Here is a 19,306-nt window from a genome sequence, read left to right on the forward strand (position 1 = left end):
AGGCAGAAACACTGCTGTTTGGACCACTGGAATACTGTTTGGAAGCTCTGCCAGGGACGAAACATTACAGACGTACACCATGTATAGATGGGAACGCCCTGTGGGTTGATCACTGTGACTGACTCCTATACGCTCTCATTTAAACCACTGGTAATCTGTCATTGGAATAAGATAACTGAACTTTGAAGTTAAATAATTGGAAACTGGAAAGCTGTCTGCTAAAACAATTAGTGCATTAAAGGGGAGAGTTGAAATACAAAACCAAGTTCAAACAATCAGTTTAAAGGGGGGAAAAAAAGCACAAATTTAAACTATAGATGTACCATCATCTATTCAACCATTTAAAAAAAAAAAAAAAAAAAAAACTGGTTAACCCCCCCCCCAAAAAAACTCGTAAACCTGCCTGACTTTCACGTCATTGAACTCAATAGACGGTCAACACTAACACACTTTCCAGCCGTGGTGCGAATTTACTGCAAGTCAAACACTAGGTATATTTTCTCTCGTGGTAGTGTGAATGTACTTTACCGCACATTTCAGTTCACTCCCTTTATTGATAGTCAAACACTGAAAAGATAAAGATTCAGAATTCATCACTACACATCACGTGATTTATTTTACAAGACAGTCTGTCTTTACATAATAAACTCATATCAAAAAAAAAAAAAAAATCTATCTCTATATATAGATCTATAGATATATCTATATCTATCTATCTATATCTCATTCCTGTCCACAGACATTCTTCATTCATATTTGGAATGACATATCTCAGTTTTTTGTTTAGGACAAAATAAGACCGACTATTTTGGGTCTTTCACACTTGAACACTGGGGCTCTCCCATATTTCATCATCATACATATTTGAGATACATGTGATCCCATCCATCGAGGACAAATCAGGATGGTTTACATCGCTGGCAGTTGTCTCCTCAGTATTTGGGATGAAATCACCTGTACAATCACCAACACTTCCTAAAGACTCCACAGTAGGTTCATTAGGTCCTCGTGTAGACCCTTGGTGATTCAGTATACAAGGAGCTTGCTTAACTGCAGAAACTTCACCAGTAACTAAAACCTCCGTACTGCCAACATCCAGGACTGCTGAATGTCCCTCACTACTAATCAAGGAGGCAAACGGGGACGCAGCTTGGATTTTCTGTGAAGACTCTTCCCATCTTCCTTCATGCTCTCCATTTGTAACAGATGTTGTGCCCTTGTTTCCAGTTTTCTCCTGGTTGTGACATCTGCTCTCCAGCCCAAAGAAGTGGTTTCTGACAATGTAGCGTACACACTGCAGGAGGACATTCCTCTCGTGTCGGATATCTGGGGCCAGTAACTAAACAAAGAGACAAACAAGAGTTGGACTAAACATCTAAATAGTATAGCTTTAAACAGCGTGTCCTTTTTTACTAAATCAAAATCATATAAATACACATGCATAGTGTCAAATGACTTCCATACCATTTCAAGCAAAGTGGGGCGATGTAACTGTGGTAGTCTTCCTCTTCCCGCTCTTCCTCCTTTGCTGTTGGGCATGTGAAGCCTGGAATCTGTCTGAACTATTTTCTGTCTCTCTGCATTCTGTAAAAAAGCCTCTCTACCCCTGGCAGGTGCCCTCTTCTGAGGGTTGGGTGGTATTAAGTTTAGAAGGTCCTGGTTCTCTTGCACCAGCTCCTTACCTGTCTGAATGGGTGTGGCTAAAACGCAAAGGCAGGTGTTAGTCTCTCTCTCTCTCTCTCTCTCTCTCTCTCGTAAATTAACAACAAAATAAAAACAATTCAACAAGACAGAATCATTAGGATTTTTCTTGCATGGTGAAGATTTTGGACTTTTATCCAGCAAACACTATGTGCTCACCTGGTTCCTCATCACTTTCACTCATGGATCCGTAGTTTGCTACTAGGGAGCCCAGAGCTGAGCTCATCTTCTTAGGGGCCACAACCAAGCCACTGGTCCTGGACTCCTCTCTGTCAGAATCTTTGAGCCAATGAAAAACAGAGCACAATATATCACTATCACTATATAGGGGTGTCTGTGTATTTCAATCAAAGAATAACCAGAGGATAACCAGTGAAAGCCTTTTGATCTTGTCCTCTATGTAGGTGATTGTGCACAGCCTTGATTGAACTTTAATCAATTAACTCACCATGGTCACTAGTGGCTAGTGCTCCGAGTGGATCCCCGTCCCTGCATGGGTGGGTGAGTGGTTTAGGCTTCTCTGTAACACTGCAGTCCGATGAGTGTGGCCGTCTCAGATGTCGCCCTTGGAATCCTCTGTTTTTCCAACCACGACCTCTGCCTCTTCCTCTCATTCGTCTGAAAATAAATACATCATTGCTTATGCAAGTTAACTTTTTGGTAGGACAGACTTCATTTCAAATTTAAAAAAAAAAAAAAAAAAAAAATGTATATCAAAATAGAAAATAAAAGACATGCACACCAAAATCCATAATTTATACATTCAAATGTAAACATTTACCCAAACTGAGCTGTTTCCAGGACAGCTCCCGTTTCCTCCCGCACCTCCAGGACTTTTTTCTTCTTCTCAATATTCACAAGTGTTGGATAGTTTCTAGTAAACCAGTAAAGACAAATTACTGACTGGACATGGGCAGTATGCACAGGTGGATCAACTAATGGCAAAATTGCATCAAAAGTTCATGACTGCCACAGTTTCTAAAATCTCTTTGCGAACACTAACTTGCGCCTTTCCTCTCTCCATTTAGTAATCTCCTCCGGTGTGTCCAGTTTGATTCGTTTAGTTCCTGGCACATGGTTCTGTCAACACAGAGCACTCACATTAGAAAAAGGAAACTACTACAAGCTTAATCTCTTTACATCATCTTCTTCCACTTACATTTTTCCAGTGTATGCTGACAAGTTTTTCATGGGCCATGAAGCTGCAGTCAGCCACAGAACACTAAAAGTGGATTCAATTGGAGCTCTCAGTAAAAAGTAAAGAATATCAATGTGAACAACACTAATATATATCTAGTAAGTAGCCTAGAGTGAAATACCTTGACATGCTGAGAGACATGCTCATTGTACTTTTCCTGGTTTTTGAAGCCCCGGTCGCAGGTGTCACAAAAATGGGAATACTCTGGTTCTTTCCTGTTTTTCTGCAAGGGGTGAAAAGCTCAAAGTTCCCAACAACGTTCCATTCACTTTCAATATAAATACAAAGTTCTCAGACTCGTCACCTTTTTTCCATGATGGCTGGGAGCTCGGTAGCTTTGATGTCCACCTCGATGCCATTCATGACTAAAGTTTTGACCTGAAAACACGCAAGAAATTCAAGCACACCTTTCTTTAAAAAAAAAAAAAGACACATGGACATGTCCTTTATGGCGACTAAAGGCGCACTGCATGTATCTTAAACTACACAGCTGCTATCAAAGTTATTGTGGGGATGTGATTTTGTTTTTAGTTTATCTTTCCGGGTTTTCCACGGATGTATTCGTTGTGTCACTAGTTGGCTTTTATGAAACTAATTCAAGTGTTTTAACACCAAACAACCCACTGACGTCACTTGCTGCAGTCACACAAGATGGCGCTCCACATGCTATAAAGCTTTAAATACTTATTCCTTAACTGCAGCATAATAGTGTTAAATCTATGACTTTTTTTGTTAGAGCAGAACCCCATGGTGTAAGTCAGTCTTTACATTATGTGGTCCTTCATGTCCACTTTAGGGCGACAGTAACATGAAGGAACCCATCTTCAACAGAGAAACGACTGTACATTCCACTCACCGTATGTATGTGTAGGTCCGTGGTTTCCACGGTTTGATGAGAACCCATAACTTGCCGCTGACCCGTGGTGCCTGCCAACACTACTGTCGCAGCCCCAGCTGTGTTCGGTAGGCGTTTCGCTCCAGCTCCACATGGTGGGATGGAAGCTACTCGAGTGCGACTGCTGCTGCTGGAACGACTGGAAGGAATTCGAAGGAGGAAAGCCAAAGTCGGGCGGAGGGTAGTTTGCCGACTCGTTCATACCGCCAGGCCAAAATCTTTCTTCACGCTGACGATGAAGATAGTTCTAAGAAAACTTCTCCCCAACGCGTTGCCCTCATAAGCGCATGTATTTACCTTGAGCAAACTATGGATTCGTCACTTCCGGAGAGAAGGAAGACCATAAACCAACACAGACGAAAACGAATAAATATACGTCTATACATACTTACGTTAAGTATTTTAATATGTATAAAAAGTTTTGTGGTAAAAATATATATATATATATACTTGAGACTTAACTGCAATTTTGATTTTACCAGTAGTTGGCTAGAACTTCTCGCGAGGTTTAAATTAACAAATTCTCTTGGGTTGCCATTTTTGGTAAAAAGCCGCCTGGTAAATATTAGAAATGCACTGCATCGTCTAACTACCAACACATACCAACACAAGTCTGTAAGGGTCATAAGCCAAGTGGCCGCTCGCTCGGTTTTATTAACCCGAATGCTATGTGCCGTTTGCGTAATTAAACATATTTCAAAGTGTATTTTTTTCCACAATAGAAGCAGAAACATATTATAAGGTAAAGAAAACGTAAAAATACATTGGACAATACGGTGCATTAGATACACCGAGATCCACCCATCCGTAGAAACCTTTTCTTCCGCTTATTTATAAATAAACCCTAAATTGTCTTTTTAATGTTAAGCTCGGGGGATAGCGACCGACGTGAGCGAACCTGGCAACCCAGTAGTTTCCTGGTGCCCTGTCCACGCCGCGTGTGTTTCAGAGTGAGGGCAGCAGCGTGGTGATCGAGGTGGAAACGCGAAGGCTCCAGAGGTGTGCACAATAACTGCACTAAGGCGCTGCCAAAATGCTCGTGTTGTTTGAAACCGCAGCTGGATATGCAATATTCAAAGTAAGTATTCGACTATTGTTCGCGATCTTTTTAAAATGGGGGACTTTAACACGGGCTCTTTGCGTTAGCCCGGATTAGCCATCCAGCTAGTTCATTGAGTGTCGGTAGAAGGTGGCATAAACGTGTTATTTACGGTATGAAAAAAAGCAATCTCTTCGTTGTACTTGCGGATATGGATTAAACTTTTATTTAAAGTTGTTTTGTTTGCGCACGAGCTTGGCTAAGTCATAAGCGAACATCAAGCTTGTACTGTGAAGGGCCTGCAACCACGTGTGCACACTGAGGTGGTGCTGACTCTACTTTTCAACTAAGTCCCATGCATTTTAGAATTGTAGATTGTTCAAATGCGTTTATCATCCATTAATTTTTTAAAGTTACATTTTTAACGATGTAAGCCAGCCCACTGCTTGACAGATTTCTTTTAACTAATGTCTGTGTATTGTGTTTTAAGGTCCTCAATGAATCCAAACTGCAGCAGGTCGACTGCCTGTATAAGGAGTTTGAAACTCCCGAAAAAGCCAATAAAATGTAAGTGCTGATGTTACATTTTACCACCTGACGACACATATAACCATGGACTTATTACGATAAATCGTAGATGGAATGTAACGTCCACGTTTTTCCTTTTGTCCTACCAGCGTTAAGCTGAAGCATTTTGAGAAGTTCCAGGACACAACAGAGGCCTTAGCAGGTAATGACAAATTTGAGCCCTAATGTTTACCTGAGATTTGTCTGTGATGCAAAGCTGTGTCTGATTAAACATGAGGTATTGCACAGTCCTCGTCACTACCGCTGAGACCAGTTCCTCCTCACACATATGAGAATTGACACTTTTTGTGTTTTGTGTAAGCGCTTAGCACAGCTAAGCTTTATTTTATTCTCTATTTCCACTTTTCAGCTGCGACTGCCCTTGTTGAGGGAAAACTTGGCAAGAGTCTGAAGAAGGTCCTGAAGAAAGTTGTTGCCAAGGAAGCTCATGAGCAGCTGGCTATTAGTGATGCAAAACTTGGTGGCGTTATCAAAGTAAGTCACTGATATTTCTGTCAGCCTGAAAGACAGCATTGTTATCGAACGTTGTGTTTCTAATGACTTCTGGTCTTCAGGAAAAACTGGACCTGAGCTGTGTCCACAGCCCTGCTGTGGCTGAACTGATGAGATGCATCAGGGGTCAGATGGAGAGCCTCATCACTGGACTTCCTCCCAGGGAGATGAGTGCTATGTCTTTAGGGTTGGCTCACAGGTAAGTGGTGCACAGATTATGTTATATGAATGCAGCTGCTGCCTATGATTACATTTGCTGTCTGAAATATTTGTGTAGATTTTTCTCAGCATTCGTCACTACCACTGAGGCAGCAACCCTCTGGCTTATTGAAAATCCCTTCATTAATCTAGAAATTTGAATTAACTCATGTTTGCCATGTTCGCCATCTGGTTGCAGTTTATCCCGCTACAAGCTGAAGTTCAGTCCTGACAAGGTGGACACAATGATCGTGCAGGCTATTTGTGAGTGTTGTTTTACACAGTTATGTCTGTTGTTGTGCCTGTAACATGTCAGACAAGAAAACTCTTAGAACAATCAGCAGTCTAAATTATTTTCAGAATGTCCAAAAACCTTCAGTCTGTTATCATTGCAAACAAAGAAAACATCTAAATTTTTCTGTTTAGGATTATAAAAATTAATAAATTATAAATTATTGATATTTTTGCTCTAAAAATGATCATTTAAGCAGTTAACATCAGCTGTACTGTGTTTTCGTCCTTGCCTCTAGCTCTTCTGGATGACCTGGACAAAGAACTTAATAATTACATAATGCGTTGCAGAGAGTGGTATGGCTGGCATTTCCCTGAGCTCGGAAAAGTGATCACAGACAACTTAGCCTACTGCAAGAGTGTCCGCAAAATAGGTAAGGACCATCCTGCATTTGCACAACACAGTCAGAGAAGCAGAGGTCTAGATATCCTAAATAGTGTGAGTAAAGCCAGCAAAAACACAGCAATCCTACAATTTCCACATTCAAATTCATTAGCACTCTTTAATTTTAATCAAAGCCTCTTTCAGTCTTTAAGAATTTATGGTTTCCTGTCAGGCTGAGTAAACCAGAGTGCTCTGAGCTTGTTTAAAGTCAGCGTTTTGTCACTCTAAGACTCACCTACATTGGTTTAACTTCCATGTGGTGACATTCCAGAGTAACTGCCATATGTTTGTGTCTACAGGTGATCGCACAAATGTCGCTGGCTCTGATCTATCAGATATCCTCCCCGAGGAGATCGAGGTCGAGGTTAAATTGGCTGCTGAAATCTCCATGGGAACAGAAGTGTCAGAGGAAGACATTGGCAACATCAGGCACCTATGTGATCAGGTGTGTGTCCTCACTGTTTGCTTCAGTGATTGTGATGGCGATCACTGTTGTCTGTTGCAAACACAGGGTTTTCTATGCGTTTTTGCCTTTCGTGACTGGTACCCTGCATTCGTGAATTTGTTTTTGAATGTTCTCTTTATATATTTTTTTTCTCCCATAGGTGGTAGAGATTTCAGAATACCGGGCTCAGCTCTACGACTACCTGAAGAACAGAATGATGGCAATCGCTCCCAACCTCACTGTAATGGTGGGGGAGCTGGTTGGCGCCCGTCTCATCTCACATGCAGGTGAGTTTGGGTGGGGGAGGGCAAAAGTCAGGTAATTTGTGAAAACTGGCCTAGCAGTGATGATGATGACACTAAGTCACTTTCCTGAACATGACTGATGGTTTTAAGTCACTACCTCATCTGAGCTGGCAGTGAAAGCACTAGTAGTCAGGTCCTTGAAGAGCACCATAGCTACAGTTCTTTGTTTCATTCATTGTGCGATCCAGGTTCCCTTCTGAATCTGGCAAAGCATCCAGCCTCCACAGTCCAGATCCTTGGAGCAGAGAAGGCTCTTTTTAGAGCCCTGAAGACGCGCAAAGACACACCCAAGTATGGTCTCATATACCATGCTTCTCTAGTGGGCCAGACCACTGCTAAGAACAAGGGCAAGGTATGTTCTTAGAGTGTGATATGTGACTGAATAATGGTTGGTGGCCAAAATGTGAAGCTGTCAACTCAGGCTTTGGTTTTCTGTAATGCCATTGCAGATTTCCAGGATGCTGGCAGCTAAAGCAGCCCTGGCTATTCGCTATGACGCTCTCGGAGAAGACACAAATGCAGAAATGGGTGCAGAGAACCGTGCCAAGCTGGAGGCCAGACTACGTCAGTTGGAAGATAAGGGAGTAAGTACAGCTACAACCCCTATTCCTGAAAAGTTGGGATGCTATTTAACCTCCTGGGACCTGGCGTCCACGTATGTGGACATCACATTTTGGGTTGTCTAGACCAAAATACTAAATTTTGCTCTACAAGGGCCTGATATCCACTTACGAGGACATTATACTGCCACTGTTCTATCGAAATTTAAAACAAATGTCCTCATAGGGCTGAGTGATATGGCCTAAAATCCATATTTGAAGCATGTGTGGTAACGATATATATCACGATATATTCTTTTCTTCTGTATAACGTATTTTACACACTATAAGGCACACTTAAAATCCTTTAATTTTCTCAAAAATCGACAGTGTGCCTTATGTATGAATTCTGGTTGTGCTTACTGACCTCGAACCGATTTTATGTGGTTCACGGCGCTCAGAAATCTGTCAAAAAATGTTTTAATACGACTTTGGTAAGCTATGAAGGCGCACCGCTTGATGGATTGCCGGAGCATTACGGCTGCTGTAGTCAGGAGCCTTGTGGAGTAATCTGGGTCCCAAACTCTGTCTACTTCAGGTCCCAAAGTCAAACAAACACTGCGGCATCGCTGAGAGTTAAAAACTGTGTAAATTCTTTCATTTTTAATAAAATGATCAGTGTTGCTGCTTTACCAGGTGTAACAATTAAGTTTAACATCCAGGCATCCATGAAAACAGAATTTATTAAATCCAACGGAGTTAGAAGTTAGCGGAAGTTAGCTCGCTAGTTTCCACCGAAACATGATATAGCATGTTCTGACTGAGATTTCTGAAAAAATTAAAATGTACAGCTCTGCTGTCACTTCCAACATAAATGAAGGGAGAAAATTAAACAGCAGTGACGTTGGTAGGGTTACTGAAGTTGGACTAGCTGGTATATAATGATGTGCTACGTGATTGCTAGCAAAACAGCTACGTTAGCATAACATTAGCACAGTGAAGCTGAAGGATGAATGCCAACTTTTTTCCACTCGATTAAAGTTTACATGAGGGTTTCTGGTGGTTAGGGACAAATGCAATTGCATGGCAGAATGCTGTAAACGGAGCAAACTTCAGCCAGGAGAACAACAGAGCTAATCCATCCACGATATGAGGTTAGTCATTACTATACTGCAACAACATGGGAATAGAGCAGCTGCGAGAGAATTCAGCATTAATGAATCAATGGTACGGAAGTGGAGGAAGCGCAGTTTTTGGCTTTCCCCATGTTCCAAAAGTGCTTTGTCTCTTTGCTATTACTGTCGCCCGGCATAATTTGGAGATGATATTGTTTGCAGCGTATACCTTTCAGTATTGATGGTGCCTCTCCAGATGTGACAGTTGCATAACCATTAATCCATTCCTGTACTATCAGAGACGCAGGCTTTTGACCGTAGTGCTGATAAAAAGCCACATGGCCTCTCGTCCCTATAGTTCACAGGACTTGGTATCCCTATTTACCAGAAAGAACTGCAAATTTGATTTGTCTGATCACAGGACAGTTTCTCGTTTTGCTTTAGTCTGAACATTAGCCCTAAGAACACAACAGCAGTTCTGGGTCATGTTCACAAATGTGGCTGTACCTCAGGAGGTGGAGCAGGTCATCTACTAATTGGACGGTTCGCCATTCCATGTCTGGCTGCTCCAGTCTCCCCAGTCCTTGAGGAAGATACTAAATGCAAGTAGTATCTTGGTCCAATAGTGCACTTTGAGTGTCCAGGTAGAAAAGTGCTATATGCAAACTGTAATGGAGTTTTGTATTTCTTCTGAATCTGTTATCCTGGTAAAATCCCTGTTTTTGTTATTTTTTTCCCCTCCTTTAGTCACTGAATCCACATTTTTCTTTTCAGATTCGAAGAATCAGTGGAACAGGCAAAGCAATGGCAAAGGCAGATAAATACCAGCACAAGAGGTGAGTAGTCACTTGCAGCTCCTTTGCAGATTTCCACATCTATATATGTAAGGTGGTTAATGCCTGCTACAACTTTTCCTCCACAGTGAAGTGAGAATTTATGATCCGTCAGGTGATTCTACGATTCCGTCCACATCGAAGAAGAGGAAGTTTGAGGAGGTAGAAGAAGAGGATGCCACAGAGCCCACGACACCAGCAGTCAAACCCAAAAAGGCAAAACAGGAGTTGGCAATAGAAGGTGAGTGAGTTTGGAATCAATCATTTGCCTCCTGTGCATTTGGATCTGTGATGCTGATAGTGTTCTGGCTCTGTGTTTAGAAGAAGAACAAGCAGAAACATCAGCGGCAGCAGAGGAGACCCCAAAGAAAAAGAAGAAGAAAAAGAAGGATAAGAAAGCAGAGGAGAAAATGGAAGAACCAAAGGAAGAAGAGGTGGTAGCAGTTACTGAGGTAAGATGGAAGCTAAAGTTTTAAAATTATCCCTTTTTTTTCTTCTTCTTCTTCTGTAATGACACCCCTCTCTCTCTCTCCAGACAACAGAGAAGAAGAAAAAAAAGAAAAAGAAGGTAAAAGAGGAGCAGGAAGAAGATTGAAAGGAGAGGAGAGTGTAAATAGTTTTGTTTTTTTGTCTTTTATTTTTATTATTCAATTATATTTTCTGAGGACAATACAGTATTGAGTGCCTGTCTGTGGACATCTGAAAAGAAGTTCACAGTAAACAGAGTAATCATTAGATCTCATTCTTTTCTGTTGTCATAAAGAAACTGTACAATAAGTCTTTTTTTCTTTTTCTTTTTTCTTTTTTTTGAAGATGCTTAAGCTTAATCTACCAAAAGCCTGTGTAGATGAGCATTTGTTTTATTCACAAAGAGATCTAATTGAGTCATGAGTTCAGTACAGATTTCCCAGTTCTCTTGTGATAAACAAAACCAGGTGAAATAAAACCTTTTGCTCAAATGCTGAGTGTGTGTGTGTGTTTGTTTGTTTGTTTGTTTGTTTTTTTTAATGCACAAATAGGTGCATCCAGCAGGGGTGGGAAGTAATTAAGTACAAATACTTCACTTATTGTACTAACTAGTTTTAGCTGTCTGTACTTGAGTATTTATTTTTCTGACTACTTTTACTCCCTATATTTTTCCACAAAACTTTCTACTTATATTTTCAAAACAGATTTGTTACTTTAGGTTCAGTGGTATCATCTAAAGTGTTATAAGTGAGTTTTTTCTAAGTAGCATGTAATTTCAAATTCAACATTTTTATCAGCTAAACAAATGTCAGCAAACTGTGTGAACACAGTGTGTCTGCTATCTAAAGGTACAGCTGCTGGGTTTCCCAGGGAGAGAAAAGAGTAACTTCACTCAGAGATAGAAAAAGATATAGGATAAGTTTGTTGTTTTTTTTTTAAGCCTCATGCCCAGTACATTTGAACTTGAATCAAAGTGTTTGGGAAAGTGTCAAATTTTGGTCCTATAACATGTGAGGGTAGGGTGTCCCACCTCATATCCTGACATAGTCATAGGACTGCATGGTGTGAGAACGTGTTTGCTCTAGTAATTATATTTTTAATGACTTGAACTCTAAATAAAAGAAAAAAGAAACGTGAGTGTAAAGATACAACATTGTGTGGATGACCAAATGGTGCCATTTAAGGGCAAGCAAATTCAAGCAGTACCTAACCAGTAAATTAAGAAAACAGAATTTGAAAATATTAGTCCTTGCTGTATCAATTCAAAAAATGAAGCAAGGTGGCAGGTGGTCGCCCCTCCCTGAGTCTGGTTCTCCTGGAGCTTTTATCCTGTTAAAAGGGAGTTTTTCATTCCTCCTGTAGCCAAGTGCTTGATTTTAGGGGGCCGTCAGAGTTTTCTCTGTATTGTTGTGGGTTCATACATTAGAATATAATCCACCTTGAGGGAATTTCTGTTGTGATTTGGCGGAATACAAGTGAAATTGCATTAACTCGAATAAGGCAAGATGCATGTGTATAAAGTGAATTGTGCACCTCTGCTTTACAGCACAGAAGAACTGTTAAGAAAAGTTTCACACACTGTCAGAGAATGACAGCAAAATCTCACAACATGAGAATCTATATTCGAACCTAAGCCTGTATCAAGCCATACTTAGTTATTTGTTTCAAAACTGGTTGACATTTTTTGAATACTTAAAAAATATATTTTTCGCTTTCTAACAGCTGTGTAATTATTTATGAGTTAATAATTTTCTCTGTTGATGTATGCCACTGTTGGAGAGGGGTTGTCTGAAATTTAAAATGATTTATTTTGGCACTAAAATGGTCCAAAATGACTCAGATCATTTTCAGCATGTACCATCAAAATGTGTGCAGTAGAGCAGCGGTCCCCAACCTTTTTTGCGCCACGGACCGGTTTATGCCCGACAATATTTTCACGGACCGGCAATGAGGTGTCGCGGATGAATACAACAAAATAAAACTAGTGCCGGTACCGAAAAAAAGAAGATTTATTCATAACACACGTGAAAAGACCCAGGAAAACCGAGTTAACGATAAAAACGATAACAAAATAACGTTGAAAACCGATAAAAACCCTGAAAACCATACATTTCACACCTGAGCCTCAACTCTCGCGGCCCGGTACCAAACGACTCACGGACCGGTACCGGTCCGAGGCCCGGGGGTTGGGGACCGCTGCAGTAGAGGGTTAAGGCCACATTAAGGAAAATAAATATTGTTGTTCATTTTGAGAATAAAGTCCAAATATTGAGATTAAAGTTGAAAGTGTATTTTGAGGAAAAGTCAAATTGTGGAGATTACAGTTGTTTCAAGACAAACCATACTTCAGAATCAGAATCGGTAACAAGAAAGTAAATGATTTCTCTTTTAGCTCATAGACACAGTGTGGTGATCAGTATAAAGACATTAAGAAGATGGTGTAGAAAGCTGGATCTGGTTAGATGGAAAACAACAAAGGAAATGGCTCTTAATGGACAGATGCAAGGTTATTGATGATTACACCCTCATGTAATAAAGATGATGTATCAAAAGACAGCTGATCAATTTGTTTCACTAAGCTATCTAAACAATGAATTGTAATGGGTATAGCAGTTTGTCTTGAAACAACAATGGCTTCACATGTCAACTTTTTTTCTCAAAATAGATGTTCGACTTAATCTCGAAATTTTTACTTTACTCTCAAAATGATGAACAATATATTTTTTTCTTAATGTGGCCCCAATAATCCCCCCACCTGCTGAATCCCACCGTAACCCCTGACTTTTCTTATTTTACTGTTTAGGTGTGGAGGCAAAGTCACCCTCTACAATGTAGGCAATAGATAATAGGTATAAAATGTACCCAAACCGAGTACATTAATTTGAATCAAAATTTAAATTACAATAATATTTATATTTTCATTTTCTAATATTTTATTATTACATTTATATAGTATAAGGTTCAGTTACCTTTGTACAAAAATGATTATAAAAATTTTCCTCCATGGAGCTCATTTTTACTTTCTTTGAGTACATTTCGGAGTTTGTACTTTTGCTTTAGTAAAGAATTTAAATTTTCAATTAGGCAACAAACATTTAAACCCTTTGAAGCTCTCATTACATGTAAAGGCGATATACTCAGACCTGATGCTTTGGACTCATGTTTAAACTCATGTGCTAATACAGAGTATTGTCAGGTGAAGCTAACCTTTGTTTTTATTGATTAAAAGTGCTGATAAGCTATCAGAAGTTATGACGAAACTTTGATATTAGTTATTTTTGTTCACCCAATGTAAATAAAAAATATTATTTCTATTAAATTCCACCGTGTATACTGACATTCACATCGATGAATGTAAATAGCAGTCTCTAGATCTTTTAGGTCATTATTAATACAAATATTTTACATTGAGGTTCATCTAATCATCGTAACAACTGGTTCGTAGAGGATTTATCATTAAAACATTGCCGATGAGTCCTGCCATCCTAAGGAAGTCCGGACTCCCGAGTGACCGAGCTTGGGAGAAGCGGAAGCAAAGTTCGCATACTGGCCAGGCGTCACTAGACGAACACAGAGCATCTACTTTTCGTATTGCAGTGGTTTGTTTCGTACCACATGGCATAACTGCACGAGAAGCGCGTTATGAGGATTCCTTGTATTTTAATATTCTAGAGCTCGTGGTTGGCAAAATAAGCACAAAATGTCTCAGATACAGGCAAGATTCTTCACAGAAGACAAAAGGTGAGGTTTAAAAGAAAAAAAGAACTCAACAGAAAATGACAAACAAGCAAGCGAGCTAGCTAACTTGCTAGCTGTAATTTAGAGTAAACAGCATAGTCTCATTGTGGGATGTTCTGTCTTTTCCTCTTGCAAATAAATTCTTTTTTTATCTGTAGTTCTGATCGTGGCTAATTCGTAGCTATGTTGTTTTTTTTTTAAAATGCTAATGCTAACAGTGTGAAGTTATGTAGACTCCGGTAGCAGCTAAAATGTGTCTATCTCTGTAGGTACGTTGTAGATGATGTCCCGTTCTCCATCCCAGCTGCATCCGAAGTGCAGGAACTCAGCAATGTAATCAACAAGCTGCTGGAAGCTAAAAATGGTAAGCTCACTTTATCATAGGCACACAAACTATTCCCCACCTCCTTTACAATTCAGCCTCCAGCTGCAGAACTGTAAACACAGATTAAATAGCATTATAATCCTAATCCTCAATCACAGGGGCGGATCTACATATAGTGGCACAGGGTGGCATGGGGTGGCACCGCATGGCGGATCTACAGGGGTGGCATGGGGTGGCATGCCCTAAAATATTCTCTTGCCACCCTAGTTTTGCATATGACAGTGTTGTTTATTAAAATAAGATAGCATTAACACTTCGAGCCTAGCTAAAATTAACATTGAATATGAATTCTAAAACTGAATTTAGATCAACTTTATTTCTTGTTGTCCATAGCAACCGATGCTTACGATTGTGCCAGAGTACATTTTGAATCAATGCCATGGGCATTTTTAGATTTCACACAGGCGTTGATTGTTACACTCTGGGGTCGATGGACACACCTCATCTCCAAATCACCTGACCGATTTAAGATGCCATAGCAACAAGCTGCAGCCACGTTGAGTCTCCATTCAACTTGTGTTGAAAGTTCAGACTTCAAACTATACACCAGTTTTTAAATTTTATTGATAGGCCACTAAATCCAGAGCTACGATCATAAAAATACACGTGATGCTTTCTTCTACTATCATCACATTTAGTGTGGGATGAAATGGTAAAAAGTGTGTTTTCTAAGGATGGCACAAAAAAAGTTCAGGAAAAAATGCCACCCCTTTTGTATTGGTGTAAAAGTGTACCATATTGACCAATAAAAAAAATATTGTCAACACATGGGATTTGGTTATTTTGGAAGGGGTGAATGTTTTCAGAATGACGGCTGTGGGAGAGAGAAAGAGAGAGCGAGTGTCTCCAGGTGAAGAACAGACGGAGTGATGCACCTCCTGCTGTCAGGCCTGCAGGGTTTAGGCCTGTGGTGTTCTCCTCTCTCTTGTGGCAACAAAATATTTTTTGCACTGGCGCAAATACTGTGTGTGTCACCTTTTTGTGGCACCTGATTGTTCTGTAAATTTAGTTTTAGTAGTATTTTTAATTGGTTGCACTATATATATGTGTGTGTGTGTGTGTGTGTGTGTGTGTGTGTGTGTGTATGTCAAATTTAGTCCTTATCACAGACTGTACTTGTAAAAATCTCCAGATAATTTATTTGGTTCTCTTCACAGCTTCTCACAGTAAAGTGGAGTTTGACTTCCTGGTCAGGGGTCAGTTCCTGCGAACCTCACTGTCAGCTCACATGGAGACAGAGAGTATATTAACGGTATGGCCTGCTATAGTGCTTAAACTCGTATGGATATATTGTATGAAGCGAGTCATAAGCATCCACATGAGTAAAACAACATTAACCAGATGTTTTACTCTGTTTGCCCGTGTCTCAGGAAGAAGTTGTGGAGATAGAATACGTGGAGCGGATCACGGCCCCAGAACCCGAGGAGTGCATGATGCATGATGACTGGATTAGCTCTGTAGATGCTGATGCTGAATGGTAAGATGGTTGAGAGCAGATCATTAGTGTGCTTTTTATTAAGTGGGAAATTAGCTCAGCAAAGATTCAGTTGTGATATGTTCATATTTTCTTTTGTCTTCTTGGTTGTTCATTAGCTAAACAAAAGTCTTAAACCGCCCCTTATTCTTTACCTTTTACTTCCAGGGAGCCAGACTTTCTATTCCTTTTAAAGTGGTCCAGAGCAATAGTGCTGCAGGCTTTCTGAAAGTCTTGTCTATTTTTTCTTTGGACATTGGCTTCTTTTTCAGTTCAGTTCTTGTACTTTGACCATAAAGGGATTAACCAGTGCTGTGCCTATACATAACGGACAACATGGCAAAGAACCAGAAGAAGCTTGAAGCTTCTATATGAAAATATTGTGAAACTGAAGATGTTCGAGCAGAGGGTTCATAATGATTTGAAAATGGAATGACCCTTATTTTTTCCCCTGCAGGATCTTAACAGGGTCATACGACAAGACTGCCAGAATTTGGTCTACTGAGGGCAAGCCTGTGATGACTGTGCCTGGACATACAGATGTGGTCAAAGACGTAGCCTGGGTCAAAAGAGGTGAGTGGGACAAAATGAAACAGACAAGTACTGCTATGTTAATAGTCAAAGGCTTTATTAAGTCCTCTTTGTGGATGTTTTCTGTGTAGAGGGTCTGACCTCTCTGCTTCTGACGGCCTCTCTGGACCAAACCGTGTTACTGTGGGAGTGGAACTCTGAGAGAAACAAGGTGGAAGCCAGACATTGCTGTCGTGGACACGCGGGGAGCGTTGACACCATTTCTGTAGACCCCACAGGAACGAAGGTAAGGTTGGAGAGGGCAAGACAAAAACTCAAAAGACAACAAAGAGTGCTGCGATTAATGACTTTGGATGTTTGTGGTAAACACTTTCAGTTCTGCAGTGGCTCTTGGGACAAAATGTTGAAGATCTGGTCAGCAGGTATGATCCCAGAATGATTCAAGGACTCTTTATTGTTAAAAAAGGTATTGTTGTGAGGCTGCTACAAACTATATTTCCTGTGCTGTCAGTGCCTACAGATGAGCAGGATGAGATCAAGGAGCCGGCTGACAGACCGAGGAAAAAACAGAAGACTCAGCAGCTCGGCCTGACCAGGGTGAGTGCACAACCAGAGTATGATTGACTGGAGAATAAGCCCGCTAAGTCATTGCAAAATGAGTTGGGGTTTTTTGGGGTTTTTTGTTTTGTTTGTTTTTTGACACAGACTCCCTTGATGACATTGTCGGGACACAGCGAGGCAGTGTCATCTGTCCTGTGGTGTGACAGTGAGGAGGTTTGTAGCGCGTCTTGGGACCACACCATCCGCATATGGGACGTCGATACTGGAGGGATGAAAACTACGTTGGTGAGAAAAATAGAAAGTGACTGAATTAGCAATAATAAAGACTTTTGGTTGTTTCATGTGACAGATTAATGAGCATCATCCTACATCGTGGCTCAAGAGTTGGCAGTTTGTCTTGTAATCGGAAGGTTGCCTGTTCAAGCCCGATTTCTCCGACAGTCTCGGTCGTTGTGTCCTTGGGCAAGACACTTCACCCGTTGCCTACTGGTGGTGGTCAGAGGGGCCCGGTGGCGCCAGTGTCCGGCAGCCTCGCCTCTGTCAGTTCGCCCCAGGGCAGCTGTGGCTACAATGTAGCTTGCCATCACCAGTGTGTGAATGCGTGGATGACTGAATGTAGTGTAAAGCCTTTGGGGTCCATAGGGACTAAGTAAAGCGCTATACAAATACAGGCCATTTACCATTTACAGGCTTTTATTTTGTTAGCTATGTCACAGAGGGTATAAGGTGTCACAGGTATAAATGATAAAAAGACTCAGAGCCACAATTTGACTTGTTTCTTCAGTGTATGAGTGATTTAAAATGCCTATAATAGAGGAAATCAAACCAGTGAAATACACTACGTATTACTGCTATATGCCTGTGTGTAGTGGATGTATGCAATGCGTGTCCTTAAAATATTTACCCAACCCTAAGATAAATCTTAGGGTTACAGACTAATTCAAAACTCAGTTAACGGCTCAAATCGTTTGAAATAGCATATTTATCAACCACCAAGTTTACCTTTTGTTATCATATACTCAGTTTTCCAGTATTTACCAGTTTGACTTTTTCTTTTCACAGACTGGCAGCAAAGTGTTTAACTGTATTTCCTACTCACCTTTGTGTCGACGGCTAGCCTCAGGTAGCACCGATAGACACATCCGACTGTGGGACCCTCGCACCAAAGGTACGACTGTTCTAAATGTCACAGGCATCTATGTGTTGACTTTTGTTGTTTGTCACTCTTGTTATCTTTACAACTCCTCTTCTTTCAGATGGGTCTCTTGTTCTGCTGTCGCTGACCTCTCACACTGGCTGGGTTACCGCTGTCAAGTGGGCACCATCACATGAGCACCAGTTGGTCTCGGGTTCCCTTGACAACCTGATCAAACTTTGGGATACCAGAAGGTCAGTGAAGCTCATAATTGGTACTACTGTTAAGGGCTGTGCTCTAGTCACAAGGAACATATTTCTAATGGGACATGACCAGAGGTGGGAAGTATTGAAGTACAAATACTTAGTTACTGTACTTAAGTAGAGCAGGCATCTGTACTTGACCTAAGTATTTATTGTTCTGACTACTTCTTTAACAGAAATATTTTCTACTCCTTACATATTTAAAACATTTCTCTGTTGTCTCCCAGCTGTAAGGCTCCTCTGTATGACCTGGCGGCCCATGAAGACAAAGTATTTTGTGTGGACTGGACAGAAAGCGGGGTACGATGTGTACGATATTTGCACACCAACAGGTGATAGATGGAAACAGTGATGTTCTCACAGTATCCTCTCTCTGTTTCTGTTTGCAGCTGATGCTGAGTGGAGGCGCAGATAACAAGTTGTATACCTACAGATACTCAGCCCAACAGGCAGAGGCATAGAGATTCATTACACATTGGACAGACAGACACAAAGACAATATTCAGGACTTACATCAAGGACTTCAAAGTGTTGGACAAATATTTTGGCTTTGTTCTTTGCTTTCCTGATTCGTTTTACACAAATTTTCTTACAGCTCGTCCTCATTTCAATGTTATCCAAACAGATTATAAATTAACTTTTTTCTCCTAAAATGTTGTCTCCTCACCGTCATTTAACTATATTTATATGTCAGTTTATAAAGTGTGTGTGTGGGGGTTATTTTGAC

The 19,306-nt window shown here is 40.6% G+C and overlaps 3 protein-coding genes and 1 non-coding gene across 5 annotated transcripts; 3 read left to right on the forward strand and 1 right to left on the reverse strand.

Annotated features, from left to right (window-relative positions):
• Positions 1–534: 534 nt before the first annotated feature.
• nufip1 (nuclear FMR1 interacting protein 1) lies at positions 535–4,129 on the reverse strand. The gene is made up of 10 exons (XM_031731522.2): positions 3,756–4,129; positions 3,204–3,277; positions 3,021–3,122; positions 2,861–2,923; positions 2,705–2,781; positions 2,483–2,575; positions 2,150–2,319; positions 1,861–1,980; positions 1,465–1,700; positions 535–1,339 (listed from the first exon to the last, which is right to left on the reverse strand). Exons 1-10 carry the CDS (start codon positions 3,994–3,996, stop codon positions 818–820), a joined length of 1,698 nt encoding a protein of 565 aa, XP_031587382.1. The 5' UTR covers positions 3,997–4,129; the 3' UTR covers positions 535–817.
• A 588-nt stretch (positions 4,130–4,717) lies between these two features.
• nop58 (NOP58 ribonucleoprotein homolog (yeast)) lies at positions 4,718–10,984 on the forward strand. 2 transcript variants are annotated; one of them, XM_031731521.2, is made up of 15 exons: positions 4,718–4,872; positions 5,324–5,400; positions 5,511–5,563; positions 5,771–5,895; positions 5,976–6,112; positions 6,311–6,375; positions 6,642–6,776; positions 7,087–7,232; positions 7,393–7,519; positions 7,726–7,889; positions 7,987–8,121; positions 9,966–10,027; positions 10,114–10,265; positions 10,346–10,476; positions 10,560–10,984. In XM_031731521.2, the coding sequence occupies exons 1-15, from the start codon at positions 4,828–4,830 to the stop codon at positions 10,617–10,619; spliced, it is 1,614 nt and encodes a 537-aa protein (XP_031587381.2). In that variant the 5' UTR covers positions 4,718–4,827; the 3' UTR covers positions 10,620–10,984. The 2 variants fall into 2 exon arrangements, with proteins under 2 accessions (XP_031587381.2, XP_039463043.1); XM_039607109.1 differs by having other exon boundaries at positions 10,349–10,476.
• On the forward strand, positions 7,567–7,650 carry LOC116313744. Its single transcript, XR_004198966.1, has one exon. It is a non-coding gene; the product is annotated as a small nucleolar RNA SNORD11B (small nucleolar RNA).
• Positions 10,985–14,020: 3,036 nt separating the features above from the next.
• On the forward strand, positions 14,021–19,232 carry wdr12 (WD repeat domain 12). The gene is made up of 13 exons (XM_031731520.2): positions 14,021–14,233; positions 14,500–14,594; positions 15,773–15,867; positions 15,986–16,092; positions 16,547–16,662; positions 16,752–16,906; positions 16,997–17,042; positions 17,132–17,217; positions 17,326–17,466; positions 18,244–18,349; positions 18,438–18,570; positions 18,807–18,879; positions 18,969–19,232. Exons 1-13 carry the CDS (start codon positions 14,193–14,195, stop codon positions 19,038–19,040), a joined length of 1,266 nt encoding a protein of 421 aa, XP_031587380.1. The 5' UTR covers positions 14,021–14,192; the 3' UTR covers positions 19,041–19,232.
• The last annotated feature ends 74 nt before the right edge of the window (positions 19,233–19,306 follow it).

Source organism: Oreochromis aureus, linkage group 23, assembly GCF_013358895.1.
Source record: "Oreochromis aureus strain Israel breed Guangdong linkage group 23, ZZ_aureus, whole genome shotgun sequence".
Lineage (NCBI taxonomy): Eukaryota > Metazoa > Chordata > Actinopteri > Cichliformes > Cichlidae > Oreochromis > Oreochromis aureus.

Excerpts from the sequence above, each read along its gene's own strand:
- nop58 (XM_031731521.2), top strand. The coding sequence starts at position 4,828 with ATGCTCGTGTTGTTTGAAACCGCAGCTGGATATGCAATATTCAAA. Across the intron at positions 5,401-5,510 it reads CCCGAAAAAGCCAATAAAAT|CGTTAAGCTGAAGCATTTTG; the intron begins GTAAGTGCTGAT and ends TTGTCCTACCAG. Across the intron at positions 7,233-7,392 it reads TCAGGCACCTATGTGATCAG|GTGGTAGAGATTTCAGAATA; the intron begins GTGTGTGTCCTC and ends TTTCTCCCATAG.
- nufip1 (XM_031731522.2), bottom strand. The coding sequence starts at position 3,996 with ATGAACGAGTCGGCAAACTACCCTCCGCCCGACTTTGGCTTTCCTCCT. Across the intron at positions 2,320-2,482 it reads CTGGAAACAGCTCAGTTTGG|ACGAATGAGAGGAAGAGGCA; the intron begins GTAAATGTTTAC and ends ATTTATTTTCAG. Across the intron at positions 1,340-1,464 it reads GCCCCACTTTGCTTGAAATG|TTACTGGCCCCAGATATCCG; the intron begins GTATGGAAGTCA and ends CTCTTTGTTTAG.
- wdr12 (XM_031731520.2), top strand. The coding sequence starts at position 14,193 with ATGTCTCAGATACAGGCAAGATTCTTCACAGAAGACAAAAG. Across the intron at positions 16,663-16,751 it reads CGTAGCCTGGGTCAAAAGAG|AGGGTCTGACCTCTCTGCTT; the intron begins GTGAGTGGGACA and ends TTTTCTGTGTAG. Across the intron at positions 18,350-18,437 it reads GTGGGACCCTCGCACCAAAG|ATGGGTCTCTTGTTCTGCTG; the intron begins GTACGACTGTTC and ends CTCTTCTTTCAG.